The 16,131-nt window shown below is 51.3% G+C and overlaps 2 protein-coding genes across 2 annotated transcripts in view; both read left to right on the top strand.

Moving 5' to 3' along the window:
* Positions 1 to 565: 565 nt before the first annotated feature.
* Positions 566 to 6,930, top strand: LOC107317449 (E3 ubiquitin-protein ligase HECTD3-like). Its single transcript, XM_015870156.2, has 21 exons — positions 566 to 928; positions 1,020 to 1,180; positions 1,442 to 1,534; positions 1,850 to 1,985; positions 2,203 to 2,318; positions 2,512 to 2,625; positions 3,504 to 3,586; positions 3,707 to 3,872; positions 4,090 to 4,171; positions 4,442 to 4,624; positions 4,713 to 4,765; positions 4,869 to 4,933; positions 5,089 to 5,192; positions 5,276 to 5,395; positions 5,537 to 5,626; positions 5,709 to 5,915; positions 6,026 to 6,155; positions 6,298 to 6,366; positions 6,496 to 6,577; positions 6,649 to 6,720; positions 6,822 to 6,930. The coding sequence occupies exons 1-21, from the start codon at positions 617 to 619 to the stop codon at positions 6,901 to 6,903; spliced, it is 2,520 nt and encodes an 839-aa protein (XP_015725642.1). The 5' UTR covers positions 566 to 616; the 3' UTR covers positions 6,904 to 6,930.
* A 331-nt stretch (positions 6,931 to 7,261) lies between these two features.
* EIF2B3 (eukaryotic translation initiation factor 2B subunit gamma) overlaps positions 7,262 to 16,131 on the top strand; it is an 86,643-nt gene continuing 77,773 nt past the window's right edge. Inside the window, exons 1-3 of the mRNA XM_015870157.2 lie at positions 7,262 to 7,391; positions 7,562 to 7,709; positions 9,654 to 9,793. Coding sequence (XP_015725643.1) covers positions 7,323 to 7,391; positions 7,562 to 7,709; positions 9,654 to 9,793 — 357 coding nt within the window. The 5' untranslated portion in view covers positions 7,262 to 7,322. The remainder of the gene's footprint in view (positions 7,392 to 7,561; positions 7,710 to 9,653; positions 9,794 to 16,131) is intronic.

Below are 16,131 nucleotides of genomic sequence, written 5' to 3'. Positions count from 1 at the left end.
GAAGAGCCCGGCCCTGGGGCAGCTGCTGCTGGGTAACAGGGCTGATGTTATCGCGGGCTGGGATGGAGCTGGACTATGCCCAGCCGTGAGTGTAGGCAGCGCAGGGGGAGACCTTTGAGCTCAGCCAGCGGCTGTTGATGGCAGACGTTGTGTGCCCGGCCCTGGAGCTCCGTGCGGCGCAGGGTGCGGCTGATTGAGCCCCACAACCTCACCCCGGTATGTGACAAGCGCCCGCAGCACGATGTGAGTCATCACGAGGTGACCGAGTTCGGCCTTACAGCTGCCCCGGGGCAGGGTGTTCTATGAGCCTCATGGCAGCCCGTGCCCACCCGCCAGCCCCGAGCTCACGTTCCCTGTACTGTGACCCCGCCATCCTCTCTTCCCGGACGAGACGGAGCTTTTCTCGGCTCCCGGCCCGCTTGTACGGCTCATTGCCGGGCGGCGCGGGGCTGATGGGCGGAACGCGGCCGCTTTCCGGCACGGCCGCGGGTGGGGCGGTGACGGCGGCCCGAGGACCGGAGGCGGAGCCGGGGGCGGCTGCGGAAGGAGGCGGCGGCGGGGCTGCCCGGGGCCGGGCGGTGCGGGAGCGGTGCGGGGCACGGAGGTGCGGGGCGCGATGCGGGCGGGCGAGGAGGGCACGCACCAGGTGCTGGGCCGGCTGCGGTTCCTGCTGCAGTGCAGCGAATGCTTCCGCCGCTCCCGGCCGCTGCCCGCCGCGCTGTGCTACGTGCCCCGCGAGGTGCAGTACAAGATCTGCAAGGACCCCTTCGCTGCCGCCTCGTCCCGCAGCCTGTTCAGCGTGTGGGACAGCCCCGGGCCGGCGCGGGGCTCCAAGCGGGCCACCATCGAGCTGCGGAAGGGCGGCTGTCTCCGTGCTACGGGCGAGGAGTACCGCAACAGCGAGGGGCTGTGGGTGAAGCTCCGCAAGGTAACGGCGGGGCAGCGGCCGGGGGCACCGCGGTCGGTTCCGTGCCCGCTTCGGCGGCGGGATGTGTCACTTGGGGCCGGGTTTGATTTAGGAGCACCTGGAGGAGAACGGGATCTGCCCGGAGCTGGAGGAGGGCTGGGTGCTGGCGCAGCGGTTCGGAGATGGGGGAGATAAGTTGGTGCCGGTGGATCCGGTGGAGAGGATCCAGCAGCAACCCCAGACCTTTGGAATGGTTTACAAACCCGTGGCCAGGTAAGGCCCAACACTGCTGCATCCTGCTACTGTGCGCTGAGACTTAGAGAGGATGTGTGACCCAGCCATTCCAACCACTTGGCTCCCCCCAGCCAGCCATCCCTGCTATCCCATTATCCTACAGGGTGACACCAGTCCTCCCAGTAATGTTCCCACAGCCCTCGGGCACCGCTGGCACCTCTACACGAGGCTAAGGCAGGAATCGCATGGACACACCAAGCACTGACCCTTTGTTTTCTCTTGTGTCACCCCTCTGTTTAGCTGGGAACAAGTGGTGGACCTGATGTACTCCATGCAGCTGGGACAGAAGCCCGTGCCAGTCGAGCCAGATGAAGACGTGGTGCAGAAGCTTCGGTACAAGCACAGCTCGTGCAGTGGTACCACGGTGCCCTGGGGGTGGCCATACCTGCAGGGCTGGGAGGGCGGGTGCTGCCTGATGCTTCCTGTGTCAGTGCCACCCAGCAATGGCCTTTGCTCCGGGGACTGTTGGAGCAACTGGGCTGGGTTGGCCATAAACACCTGTTGTGGTAGTGGAGATGCAGCTGCTTAGGGCCATCCCACGCGCTGATAGCAGGATGCTGGGGCTGCCTCGAGTTGGGCCTCTGCACTGATGGGTAGGTTTGGGGCACAGCGTGATCTTCCCATTCTCTTAGCGTGGATTCCCCATAGGTCAGTGCCTCCAAATTGGAGCTACGAGAAGGACATGGAGCTGGGGCGCTTCCTGTATGACTTCACCGACAGGGATCACTACTGCAAGGACTGCGTTAAGGAACATCTCAGCGGCATCGAGGTCTCCTCACAGCTGGTGCGTTGCAGGGCTCCTCTGTCCTCTACAACCTGCACAATGTGCCCAAGCACCCCACAGCTGCAGGGAGAATCACCTCCATGAGGGGCGGTGGTAATCTCTGCTGTATTAGTGAAGCTGCCAGGAACTGGGCATCTGCAGCGAAACAATCCTGGCCATGGCTGTGGTTTGCCCAAAGGTGCTCAGCTTCCTCCCTCTGCTTGTTGTGCTCTTCTAGGATGACTTCAAACTATCCCACCTGACAGACAACCAGGGAGACACCTACTGGGAGAGCAACGGGTCCCCTGGGCAGCACTGGGTGCGGCTCCACATGAAGAAATACAGCGTCATCAAGTGAGACATGAGGGTGTCCCCTCCCTGGTTATGGCAGGGACAGAGCACAGTCTTTCTCTCAGTGCAGCTTTCCTCGTGCTGCAGCTCGAGGTGGAGGCTCCAAGAGGACACAACCCCTGGGATGCCTCTGAGGGCATCTCTGAGCAGCTCCGGATGGGAGGACAGTGCTGCATCGTGTTCCTCTTGCCCCCAGGAAGCTGTGGTTGATGCTGGACCCAAACATCAACTCCTACATCCCCAGGCGGGTGGCTGTGTATGGAGGGCCAGCCAACAGGCTGCAGCACCTGAGAACCGTCCTAATCAACGAGTGAGTAATAAGAGAGGAGCAGCCTTGACCCAGCTCCATCTGCCAGCCCAGCACCTTCATCTCTGCTTCTGAGCTTCATCTGTGCTGTGTCAGCTGAGCTGCAGTGTACTTCCTCCCAGCTGGGGATTTTGGAGGGCATTTCTTGCCTCTGGGGGTGCACTGCTGCTGCTTCCTCAGTGCTTTCTGAGCACCTCTGCCATGCTGTAGCTGCGGGCTTTACCTCTCCATCTGCCCCACATCCTCCTAGTGCCTTCCTTGAGGTGGGCACCCAGAAGTGTGAAGATTTTCTCCTCCTCCCCCAAGACTCGCCTGTTTGTTTGTACTCTTTTGATGATTTCTGTTTGAAACAACACCTGTGAGACAGTTGAGGTCCCTTTCCTGGCAGCAGGAGCTGTCTCCATTCTTCATGCCGGCAGCCGCAGTTGTTTTTCCCTGCATACCCATCGGTCTTTGCAGGGACCTTGGCAGAGGCTTCGGAAACACCAGTGAATCACACATCGACTCACTTGTCCTCTCAAATCACTGCTTCCTCCAAAAACGGACCACCCTCACTGTGCCTCGCTCTTATTCATGTGGCCAGCTCTGCTCCAACGTCTGTGCTGAGGCAGCTGCTCGTGGCCACTTTGCCTTCCTGCCCTGCTTTGTCCTTGTTGACTCTGTGCTCTTTCCTGGCTCTTCTCTGGATGCGGTTCCCACCTCCTTCAGGACGTCCTCTGTGTTGTGGGCAGCCACTTCTCTCTGCTACATCCTCTCCTGCTGCAGCCCTGGTGAGGTGCACTGAGGACTTTAGGGTGCTGGCATTCCCATGGTGGGAACCCAGCTTTGTCCTCTCCAGGGCTGTGCCCTGCAGCCCTGCCATTAGTGCATGCTGCCTACAGGAGCAGCTATCGGGATGTGTGCATCCTACGTGACATGAAGACCCACATGCCGGTACTGGAGATCCGTATCTTGGAGTGCCGAGGTGAGCTCATGTGTGGGGTGCAGCCACCTCTGGCTTTTTCCCTGCCCCACCAGCTGCTTTGTGGGGTCACAGGAGGAAAAGCTGGTATGTCTCTGCAGCATCACTGTGCTTCCCTGGCAGAACAAGGGTACAACGTCCGGCTGCGAGGGATTAAGTTCAAGTCCTTCTTGGAGGCAGACATGAACCTCAACGTAGACATGTTCCAGATGGCCCAGCTGGTGCGCTACCCACTGCTGGAAGGGGTGGATGCAGACGTGCTGTACCGCAGGGCCATCGTTATCCAGAGGTACAGCATGGGGACAGCAACAGGAAAGACAATGCTCTGGCCTCTAGCATGAGTCTTGCTTAAAGCCTGCTGGCTCCTTTCCTGTGTGTGGTATAGACTTTGCCTTGTGGTTCCCCATCTGAGCACAGCTGCTTCCAGTGCCTGAAGGACACTGTGCTGGCCGTGGGGCTTAGAGACCCTGCACAGCATCCTCACCCTTCTCCTCCCTGGTCTTCAGGTTCACCCAGCTCCTGGACAGTGTCCTGGGCTACGTGATCCCCATCACTGATGAGATCGACAGCGCCTTCAGTGTGCTCAGGGTGAGCATTTGCTGGGCTTCTTTGAGATGATGTGGGTAGGACCATATTGTCCTGGGCTGGGCAGGGCGCCCTGGGTCATGTCCCCATTTTCCCTGTACTCTCCCTTGGACCAAGGGAGACAGACCAGCCCAGGGCTCACTCTGGTGTTCTGTACCCCAGCTGTTGCTGGAGGGGTGGGGGAGCTGAGCATCCCCTGTGATGCTGAGGAGGACAAAAGAGGGTACGTGGGGCAGGATCAGGTCTCTAACCCCATTGTGTGTTCTCCATTAGGGCATGAAGCCATTCCTGCAGCTGTGCAAGCTGGGCAAAACCCTTGTCACCTGTTGCCTGCAGAGCTCAGAAAGCAGCCCACCTTGCTTGCTGCCAAAGCTGCTCATCAACCGGCAGCTGGCCCGTGAGCACAGGGCTCACCCCGAGCTGGACCCTAGTGGCCAGAACTCAGTCTTCACCCAGGTACAGCAGCATCAAATTGAGTGCTTGATGGTTTGGCATCACTCAGCATCGCTGCCTCTCCATCTCCCTCCATCATACTATCCTGCAGGTGTATGAGAACCTGAAGCCTTCCAAAACCAACAACTATCTCCTGGACTACAGGTGGATTTTCAACTTTGTGTTGCCTCCCTGGAGCAGGATGCAGGCAATCAGTGCTGCTGTGCCTCTCAGAGGAGGTTTGCACAGGGTTGTTGCTTCCCCACAGGTGGCCTCAGACCTACAACCAGTGGTGGGAATGTGTCTTCACCACGGAGGGCATCATTGATGGAGGTGAGAGTTCTGTCCCTCCTGTCACTGGGCACAGTCTGGGGCTCTCTGCTGCCATGGTGCCCTGCTCTGCACATGTGCCCCATGGGTGGAGGTGCGGGTGGTCAGATCCTGCAGGCTCACTGTGTCTCACACTACAAATTCTGTCTCCTGTGCAGGTGGTGGTTTTCGGGACTGCTTAACAGACATCTCAGAGGAGCTGTGTCCCAGCTCGGGTGATGTCCCTGTGCCCCTGCCCTTCTTTGTGCGCACATCCAACCAGGTTTGGCACCCCCAGCCCAGCAGCATCCTCACAGCAGACTCTGGGCAGGGGTTGAATTAGAGTTTGGTGTCTCCCTCCCATAGGGTAACAGCAGCAGCGACACCAGGGACATGTATGTCCCCAACCCCTCCTGTAAGGACTTCCCTAAGTATGAGTGGATCGGACAGCTCATGGGAGCAGCCCTGAGGAGCAAGGAGATTCTGGTGAGCATGGCACTGCCTGCTTGGTGGCAAACAGCTTTGGTGTGGGTCAGATCCATGCTACTGGTTCCCCTGCCACCACATCCCGTGGCTGGGCCATCCTTGGCTGCTGCTGGGGAGGGCACATCTCCAATCCCTCTGCAGGTCCTGGCTCTGCCCAGTCTGGTGTGGAAGCAGCTGTCAGGAGAGGAGGTCATCTGGAGCAAGGACTTTGCTGCTGTGGATGTGGAGCTGGTGAGCAGGGCCAGGACCATGCCATGTGCTCCCATGGCTGCCCCCGGCTCTGCTGTGACAGCTTTGTCCCTTTGGGTGGCAGGTGAAGCTGCTGGAGATGCTAGAGGAAGTGGACAGAGAGGCCTTCGAGTTCATGTTTGGCAAGGAGCTGACCTACACGACGGTACGGAGCGACCAGCGCATGGTGGAGCTGATCCCAAAGGGCAGCAGCACCGTGGTGCGCTATGAGGACCGCAAGGAGTTCATCCGTCTGGTGCAGAAGGCTCGGCTGGAGGAGAGCAAGGAGCAGGTAATGCCATGGCCCTGGCCATGTAAGGGGACTGCTTGTCAGCTCCTCTGTTTGGCCTGGTTGTTCACAGTGGGTTGTAGGGCCTGAAGCAGTGACGTGGCTCTCCTCAGGTGGCGGCCATTCGTGCCGGGCTGCTCCGCGTGGTGCCCCAGGCTGTGCTGGACCTGCTCACCTGGCAGCAGCTGGAGAGGAAGGTCTGCGGGATCCCTGAGGTGACAGTAGATGAGCTGAAGAAGTTCAGTAAGTAGTGGGCAGCATTAAGCTGCGCTCATGGATGCTGCTCATCCTCTGCACGCATCCTGCCCTGTGTCCTGCATCCACCCCATGCTGATGTCCTTTGTGGAGCTCTTCTCACAGAGCCCCTGTGTGTTCCTTGCTGCAGTCACCTTCGAGGACTTTGAAAGCTCCCGTGTCCTTCAGTTCTGGGATGCCCTCAAGAACTTCACCAGCGGTGAGTGACCGCTGTCCTGCTCTGCACCCACTGGGCCAGGCCTTCAGGGTCACTTCTCCTGCTGGGAGTGTCCCTTGGCTTTCCCAGGCCCTGAAGGTGACCCCAGCTCTGTTCCCTGTCCTTTCCCAGAGGATCTCAGCCGCTTCCTCAAGTTTGTCACCGGCCGCAGCCGCCTCCCGGTTCAGCTCACCATCTACCCGGACCGTTCCCTGTGAGTCTGCCTGTCCTGCAGGCTGTGGTCCTGCCATGCAGACCCCTGACCCATCTCTCCTTTCTCCCAAGCCCTGAGCGGTTGGACATGATGCCCGAGGCCTCCACGTGCTCCTGCACCATGTACTTGCCCAAATACTCCACGTGAGTGCCTGGGGATGAGGACGCTCAGCCTCCCCACCGTGGGGGGCAGTGGGAGGGAGGTCAGTGATAGACCCCGGCCTAACCCAGTGTCTCACCCCCAGGGTCAAGATGTGCGAGGAGCTGCTGCGCTTCGCCGTGTATAACTGCATGTCCATCGACACCGACAAGGACAACTGGGACTAGTGGCAATAAAAGAACTGTTTGCTCACAGCTGTGTCCGTGGTGTGGGGAGCGCTGTGTGGGGTCTCTGCGCTGTCCTTTCCCCGGCCATGGTTGTATCCCCATCCTTATCCTCTTGTCCCCGTGATTCTGTGGGTTCAGTGTTTCCCTCCCATCTCTGTACAACCTCGTTGTTGTTTCCTGCTGCCTGGCTAGAGATACCCGTCCCCCTACAGCCGACTCCCCGCATTGCATCCTGCAGCCCCCACGGTGCAGTTCCACCCCAGCCCACACGGTGGCGCTGTGTCTCCCCGCAGCGATCCCCGACTCGTCCATCTCTCTGTGCTCATCTCGCTGCCCTGGCTGCCAGGCTCGGATGGGATCGGTGCGATCGGCGCTCTCTCGCCGCTCTCCGCCATCGATGCGTTCTGCGCTCCACGCGCATGCGCACCGCGCGCCGGCGCCGCCATAGTGGTTCTGTCAGAGAGGTGCTGGGCGCCGGCGGAGCGGAGGTAACGGCGGGGACGGGCCGGAGCGGGGCGGCCATGGGACAGAACGGGGGGACGGGCGTGATTCCGAGCAGCCACCAGGGGCACGGGTCGGGCTGGGCCGAAGCCAACCGGTGTTACCTCGGCTGGGCCCGGTGCTGCCGTGTGTGAGCGGTGCCGTTGCTGTGTTGCAGATGGAGTTCCAGGCCGTGCTGATGGCGGCGGGGGGCGGCTCTCGCATGACGGACCTGACGTCCAGCATCCCGAAGCCGCTGCTCCCGGTGGGAAACCGGCCCCTGCTCTGGTACCCGCTGAACCTGCTGGAGCGAGCCGGGTTCGAAGGTGAGCGCTGCCCGGGCTGTGCCAGCTGGGCTGCATTAAAGGCCGCTTAATGTACTAGAGCCGCTGTTGTCAGTGCCGCACCTGTGCCCCCACAGCCCCCATCAAGGCTTGAATCATAGAATCACCAAGGTTGGAAAAGACCTAAAAGATCATCCAGTCCAACCGTTCACCTGTTACCAACAGCTCCCACTAAACCGTGTCCCTCAACAAAATGGTCTCTGTTATTATATGTTTTATATACTGTCCAGGATAATTCCTCTTCACACAGTGCAGCCCAAGCGTGTCAGGAAGATGGACACCCATGTTCCAGACTGAGCATTTACTTCAGTTACAAAGATTGTTACAGCTGCAGACTTTAAGCTCAGGCTCTGGTTTCTGTCATTGTTTTATGCTGGTGCTGACCTTCATTGACTCTCAGTGTTATTCTTTCCATGAGGATGCACAGGATCTGTCCTTTAACTCATTCCTGTTTAATACATGGATACACTGAAAACAACATTTTCTCTTTTACCTGTGTTATTTACTGAAATATTTTGCTTTCCACACGCTCCTTTTGTAAGGGCAGCTGGGGGAACCTCTTCAGAGGAACCTGATTCCTATTTAGGGATTAGGGTTTAAAAATACAATAACTGATAGTCTTCCTCCTTTCACTCCTTCTTCCTCAGTTTTCTAAAGACCCCACGTCCGTGTGCTTTTCATAACTTTGGCGTCTTCTCCACGTTTATTTCTGTGAGTCATTAATAACGATGCTGTGAGGTGCACGCCAGCTCTCTCAGATAGCTCTCGGTTTGTTGTTCCAGTTTGGCCTGAAGTTCAGGGTTACCTGCCCTGTGTGAGGTGTTTAGTCATTGCTGCACTGAGCAGCTCAGTGCTGGGCTTTGGGCAGAACAGCACAGGGGGAGCTGGTGGCCTTGGGATTTTGCTTTTGTACTTGGCTTTTTTGCTGCTTCTTTTGTTTCTCTTCAGTGACTGCATCATAGAGCATCTCTTCGGTGTTCTGTGTTGAGAATGTGACCTTTTCCAAACTCTTGTTCTTTCTGGTGATGTACCAATTAGCAGTGTATCGTATTAGCATAGTATATTAGCATATACCCAATAGATGTATTCAGGTTGGCTTATTACTGTTTTGGTGCCCAGCAACAAAGGGAAAAATCAATATAGTCCTTTGCCTTTATTTTGTTTTCTTAAGAAATCCTTGAGAGGCTTTCTATCACAGAATCACAGAATGACCCGGGTTGGAAGGGACCTCAAGGATCATGTAGTTCCAACCCCCTGCCTGGCAGGGCCACCAAACATACACCTTTACTAGATCAGGTTGCCCAGGGCCCCGTCCAACCTGGTCTTGAACACCTCCAAGGACGGGGCATCCACAACCTCCCTGGGCAGCCTGTTCCAGGGCCTCACCACTCTCCTAGTGAAGAATGTTCTTGAAAACCTGGATATGCAAGTTTTATGTACGCAGCTTCCATAAGCAACCAACCACCTCCTTGCTTTTCTTGCTTCTGCTCCCTGGCCAAGCAGCACGTTCTTGTGTAAATTCTGCAGTAGTATGAATCCCCTCCCTGGATCATAACTTTAGTTATTTGTTAGGTGACAATTTGGTTCTTTTTAACTGTGTTAACAAGTAGTTGTTCCCCAGTCTGATTCACCGCTTCCCTTTTGTCCCAGCTGCAAGCACGTCATCCTTCCTAATATTTAGGCCTTTGTCCTTCTCAATGAATTCATGCTAAAGTCTGGGCTTATGGCCTCTACCTGACACCAGTTCTTCCAGTTCACAAACTACTCCATTTCTTTGCCAGGCTGGTGTTGGCAATAGTTTAACCAATACCTTGTGATGCTGTGCTTTGTGGTGGTATCCAGTGAGCTGTGCAGGATTGGGCAGGGTGAAAGGCAAAGCTCCAGAGTGCTGCTGTTGTTTGATCTTACCCCACTTTCCTCTCCTAGAGGTCATCGTAATTACAAGGAAGGAAATCCAAAAAATGCTAAACTTGGACACGAAAATGAAGCTGGATTTTGTGTACATCAGTGACAACGTGGACATGGGCACAGCGGATTCGCTGAGGCATATTCACCAGAAAATAAAGGTATTTTTGTACTTGATTGAACTTGACTAGAAGACATTTGTTGAAACTCATCTTCTTTTTTCTTTTTCCCCATTACACTTTGATACCCTGAGAGCTGATCTTGTAATGCTATTTCCCAATCTGCAGAAGGTCTGTCTGTTGTGTAGGTCACCTCACAGGGGAACCCATATGAGGACTCAAATAGAAATAATAGCTAGGAAGGCCAGAGCAAATCCAGGCTGGGCACCAGCTGCCTTGTAGTCCTTGTGGGCTTTCTGGTGGGTTAATGAAGAGGTGTCTTTGCTCATACTGTTTTTGATATGAAGTACGTTAGCTGTTGTACAGCTTGTGCCTGAGGAAGCATTACTGGAGAGGTGCAATCAGCTTAGGCAATACATTGATATGTGAGGAAGCTTAGGCTCGCTCCTTTCTATTAGGCTTCAGTTTTCTGCTTGTAGTGGTTTGGTCATGTGATAAGCTCTTAAATAAACAGTGCCCAAATGTGATAAAGGGCTGCTTGCTGCAGTTGGATGCTGTTGTAATAAAAATGTTTGTTTCTTGAGTTTTAATTTCTAACTGCACAAATAAAAACACTGCAGTGTAAGGCAGAAATGCTACTTGGAGCTCATACCTGGGATGGAATTTTGTTTATGTGGTTGCCATATGCTTAATCTTTCTGATTTGTTCCTTGTCTGTTTAGGCCATCTTAGCCAAATTGCCTGTTTAAATAAAGGTTGCAACAGAACATCAATGGAGCATTTAAAGTCCTGAGGTGTCTTTTGTCTTCTTCAGGCTCTGTTGAAGGTAATAAACTGCAGCATAACAGGCTGTATGCTTTCAAGATAGACTCCAATCAAGATAAGAAGAAACTTTCCAGACTAATATGAGTGTCCAGGTGGTACAGTGAGAGAGGTTTTGTAAGGTACCAATGCACAGACTGTAACAAATGAAAGTGCAAATGAGGTATAAAGAGGTAAAGCAAAATTAACAGAATCATATTTTAACTGAAGATTTCTGTCGTGCAGAGCTGCATTCTGTAATAACTCAGGTACTATTTTTTTACACATATATACAGTAAGGCAGTCTCTCCACATGGCAAATTTAGACCCAGGCCTTACAGTTTTACTGCCTGATCAGAGGGATCAGCCCAGCTGTCTGGGTGTACATCTTTCTGGCAGTCTGTGCAGTTTTGTTAGGGGAAGTCTGAGAGACAGTAGTAAAATGTGCAGAGGTGAGAACACAGACTGTGTTTTAGCAGGCAGTGTTGTGTTAGAGGATTGGAGGAGAAGGGAGGCAACATTCAAAACCAGCCATTTTCTTCAGTAAACTGTATGTGAATGGCAGCAATTGCTTCTCTCCCTCTCCCCCCCCTCTTTCTTTTTTTTCCTATGTCTAGCTTGACTGGCCAGAGAGGACATAGTGGTCTCTTATTTGAAATAAGTCTATACTAAGTTCTTGAACAGATTGCTGCACTGTGTATTTTGGAGTCATTCCTCAAGTAAATACATAGCGCTCGTTTACCTCTTACAGGATATACCCTCTCCTGTGCAACAGAGGTGAGAGAACTACATGGCAGGGGTAGCTGAAAAGCTGTAGTCTGTGGTGCAGCAGGAGAGGGATCTCACTGCAGAATTAGTTTTAACCAGGGAAACAACTGCTGCTTGTGGCCATAGTTTGCTGGCAGGCATTTTGCAGCCCGTGCCAAAAGCCTGATGAGGAGTTTAAACTGGTTGCTGAAACTTTTATTTGTCGCAAATTGAGTTAATTGCCCACAGACAGAAGAGCAAGTATGCTCAAAAAAAGCGAGGTAACGTGGCACAGCATAGACAACTTGCCTGTATGCAGCGCAAGTGACGTGGACTAAAGCCAAAATTATTAGTGCAGTGTAAGAAATGTGCCTAAGGCTGGCTGAACAAATCCCGAGGTGCACAGAAATGTTGGGTTACTCTGAAGCATGAGGTCTCATGATGTGCTGCCTTGTCTGGCCTTGGACTGAGTTCCACTGCTGCGCTACACCTTTGTTAATGAAGTTTGATGCCGTGAAGTTTAGGTGTCAAAATTAGATTGATAGAATTGCGTTTGGATGTAACATAAGAATGCACGTGTGCAAAGCCTGGAATGGCTCGGAGAAGGTGGTTTTCATTGTTTTATTGCTTTCTCAGTGCTGGCATTTTAGGAGGTGGGTGAGGCTGTCCTTGTGCACAGATACAAGCAACTGACTGCACCATTGCAGTTCAGTGATTGCATTAAATCACAGGGAACCTGATCAAGTGTTTCTTTGCTGTTCACCTACTTTGCACAAATCTTAGCTTCAAGAGCTGATACAGGAGATGTGAACCCTTCACTGTTCTGAAACTCCTCCTGTTATTTTTGGTTGTCTCAGCCAATATCAGATGGATGAGGTTCCAGCTTTATTAGGCGTTTGATATTGTTTATCAGTCTGAGTGTATCCTTTTCCAAAATAAAGATGACATGCTGAAATTGATTCCTTAAGTTGCTTCTTTGAAAATTAACACACAACTTTGTCCTTTTATATAAGGATACAAAGCAGTTTTGTGACCACAATCAATACGTTCCTTCCATTGCTTCCCTGTAGACGATCTCAGCCTTTCCTTAGGATGCCCTTTGTTTCAGGATCCTCCTACAGTAATTGTACACTGTGATAGTTTCCGTGGCTGCCGTTTTAATGTCCACAATTCTGTGGCTTTTCTTAACGTGTTTCATGTTACTGTTACTTTTATTCATCTATCTCCTTTGAATTCCTAGTTTTCTACTAATCTTTTGCCAGAATGCAAATGGGTGGCTATTCAAAATGTGGAGATGATGGTGAAACTGTAAAGGCTTGATTATTTTCTTGTTTATATGTATAGAGTTGGGAAGGGTAGAACACAGACTGTGTAGACTCTCTTGATGGTATTATAATAATGCTTGTGTTGAAATGGCAGTTTTATCACTGTAGGGGTGTTTACAGGTCTCTGTCACCTCATGATCTGTGCTGGTAGAAGAACAGGTTAAACAAAGAAACAAACCGACTTTTCATGCTTCTGGGTTTGGCTGACAGATTGATGACCTTACTTGGTCACAAAGAGTGAAGGGAGCTCTGCTGCCCTGGATTGGGCCTTGGCAAAAGGATGGTGTGTAGAACAATGATACGTATTTTGTAAGATGAGTGTTTTGCCGGTATCACTGAGTCAGTTAGTGATAGGAACACTGAGTTCTATGCCTTCTGACTTCCATTTTTCTTTCAATTGTTTGCACATGCAAGAGTACCAGAGGAATTCTGAAGAAATTTACTTAGCGAAAACTAAGTACTTTGTGTGCCTTACCTGCAGCATGGAAGTGAGACAAGTCCAGCAAGGCTTACAGGACACAGAAGGTGCCATTACCATGGATGTCTTACACTGTCTGCCTGCCTGGCTCTGAAAAGCTGCGTGAAGGAAATATTGCTGTATGTTCATGTCTTTTTCAGCAGTCAGTATCAGCAATGACTGTCATTTCAGAATGTTATTTTTGTGGATACAGCAACAAAGTCAAATCGCTCTGAATTCTGTATTAGATAAATAACCACCTTATCCAGTGTTCATTAGGAAAAGTAGACTCTGAAGTCTTCAGGCAGTATCTGTGCTTTCCTCTGCCCCTGAAAGTTGTGTGTTGTCTTCTTACATTGGAGTCTTCTCTTCACTGATTATTTGCATTAAAAATATCCTTCATGATAAGTTATTTTTATATGAAATGTAAATCAAACTCCCTCCTTCAGGAGATCAGCTTTTCCACATCCCTTACTCTTGTCACTTTCTGGTTCTGCTCTCCTAGTTATCTTCCTTACTTCCATCACTCACACAGGCTGTTAATGGCTGTTTCATTCATCGCTGGCATGGGAAGCGTGTAGCCTTGACAGTTTTTGCTAAGGAACAACAGAATACCTCTTCCACAGGTGATGAGACCTCAGGCTTACTGTGGATTTAGATTTAACTTTCCTCACTCGTTTTGTTTCAGGAATAAGGGTTTTTAAATGAGATCTGTGTTAATGAAGCTTAGTAAATCAGTATACTTTTTCAACACGCTGCCGCAAACTGGGAATGGTATTGCAGATGTGACAGCAGGTGCAAAGGTGTAAGATGAGAGCTTCCATGTTCCTGTTGATTTTTATTAAGCATCCAAAGCTTGTCAGCTGTGAGGGACTGTGTGGAAGGTGGGGAGCATCTCTGTGAGAAATGTGGGTTTTGTTTTGTTCCTTTTTTCAATCATGCATAATTGCTTTCCCCTCGGTAACTATCTCCAGTCCTTGGTTCTGGTTTTCATTGGTAAGCAGCACTGGTTGGAGCATTCAGATGCGTTTAATCTGAACAACAGGGAAATTAGTAAGAAACCTTGTTTCAGTGGCATTACCTGATGTGCTTTTTAGCTAGAAGAGAGCTGACTAGGAGCTGGGAGTGCCATGGTAAGTTTATGACATCTCAGAATGTACCAGCTGAATTAAGGTGATAGTGAGCAGCCACTGTGTTGGAGGAGGGAGAGGGAAATGCAAGAATAGAATGTATCACGTAAAGTGTTTTTAAATTGCAATGAGAAATGAATTGCTTAAGGCAGTGGGGAGATTTTTGACTGGAATACTGCACAGGTGTGGAACTCAAATGCTTCAAATGTAGAGCAACCACTAGAAAAGGAGATAAGAGTTTCAAACTGAAATGTGATCGTGTTTAAATTTGCCACAAGAGTGGGCTGAGTGTTACAGGAATCAGAGCAGAACAGTTATGAACCATCTGCCTAAAGGGGGTCATCAAGATACCGCCCCCCCCCCCCCCCTTCAGTTTTATACTGGAATGAGAAGTCTTTGTTTGTTCTTAGATAAACTAAGTGATGTGGCACCTGGGGTGGCAGGAGGTGATGCTCTGACTCAGGAAACCTCATTGAGAACTGTATTTCTGTGACCTTCTCTTTGTGCCATTCATCAAACTGCTGCGGACCCTTCTGTGACATGCAGGCTGTGGTTAACAAAAAGTAATAATAAGGCAAAGGGGGGTGTCAGTGTAGTTTACAAATTTGTTCTTTAGGCATCTTTAATATTTAACCTTTTTATTTCTGTGCCAAAGTTTTCCAGACCTACACAGCTGCTGTCTGGCACCACCTCTTGGGCAGGGGCCTCTCCAGGCAGCAGGTTGGGAAACCTGGTTAAATCATGAATCTGCACTTCCAGCTGAGGTGGGTTGGGTGTGTCTGGATCTAGCATTGGTCTTCTCGGAATCTGTATTATTTTAACCCTCTGTTAAGCATTTCTGTCCCTCCTGTCACTCAGCTAGACTCCAACCAGTGATTAAATTGTGGCGTTCCAGCAGAGTGACAGCAATGGAACAATTTCACATTTTCCTTCCTTGATGAGCCCTAAAGCTGTTTTAATGGAAGCCCTGACTAATACACTGTGAGCTAATCAGCATGTCATCTACTGCTATCGCTGGTGAGTGCTTGCATGTGAAATGTTTCATCTCAGGTGGTCCACCTGGTTTTCCTAGTTTCAAAAAGTAAGACTTGAAAGTAATAGAGCTCTTAAAAAACAAAGCAAATTCTATAAAGCTACCAAGGTGAAGAAGGAAAAATGCAACTTTCTTTGGACAAATAAAGATGGAAACTCCAGATTCTCTTGGTATGTGCATCTTTGGGAGCCATGTTGTGGAAAGTGTGATGTCACGGTGGTGGTCTGTCTGCTGTTGAGGGTCACTGATCCGTGTAGTCTTGGACGGCATGGCTAAGCGCTTCACTTCCTCTGTTGAAAAATCTCCTTTCCAAACACATGATGTAAGTAAGCTTGCTGTAACGGCTGGAAGGTGGAATCTGAATCCTTTTGGTACAGCTGAGCAGAGTTTGGTGAGCACGGAAAGAAAGACCTCAGTCCCCATAATGCGTAGCTATGTACTTTTTGTACCGTGAGTGGAAATAAAATAATAATAATCATCTCTCTCTCCCCAAGACTTAATTGAATGTCCTGTTTATCTATTTCAAAGCAGTAAAAATAATTTCATCTTTTTTTTGTTCTTGGCAGACCTGAATACTGTTCACTTGAGTGTCTGTCTGAAATGCAAATAAAGCCGCCCTCTTGATGCTTTTCTGATTCTGCCTTTTACAATGGTGGTGGTGCTGCGTGAGAAAAGCAGCTGAATCGGATGGCAGCTCACAGAGTATGCAGCATCTTGTTTCCATCTCTACCTCCGACGCAGGCAACAAATGTGATTGAAAGCTACCAGCGTTGAAGTGCTAGGCAAAATTAATTATGGATTGCACGCCCGAGTCCCATTCCCAAAGCGCAGCTGATTGTCTTAGTAAAAACAAAATAAAACAGCTGTACTGGCAGGTGCTCAGGCTGG

This window comes from Coturnix japonica, chromosome 8, assembly GCF_001577835.2.
Source record: "Coturnix japonica isolate 7356 chromosome 8, Coturnix japonica 2.1, whole genome shotgun sequence".
In the NCBI taxonomy this organism is placed as follows: Eukaryota; Metazoa; Chordata; class Aves; order Galliformes; family Phasianidae; genus Coturnix; species Coturnix japonica.
The sequence above is the reverse complement of the archived record's forward strand: the minus strand, read 5'-3'. Positions and strand labels throughout refer to the sequence as shown.

Bases quoted from the DNA above. Each gene is read 5' to 3' on its own strand.
- LOC107317449 (XM_015870156.2), top strand. From the start codon at position 617: ATGCGGGCGGGCGAGGAGGGCACGCACCAGGTGCTGGGCCGGCTGCGG. The intron at 1,181-1,441 runs GTAAGGCCCAAC...CCCTCTGTTTAG, and splicing joins GTTTACAAACCCGTGGCCAG to CTGGGAACAAGTGGTGGACC. The intron at 5,916-6,025 runs GTAATGCCATGG...GGCTCTCCTCAG, and splicing joins TGGAGGAGAGCAAGGAGCAG to GTGGCGGCCATTCGTGCCGG.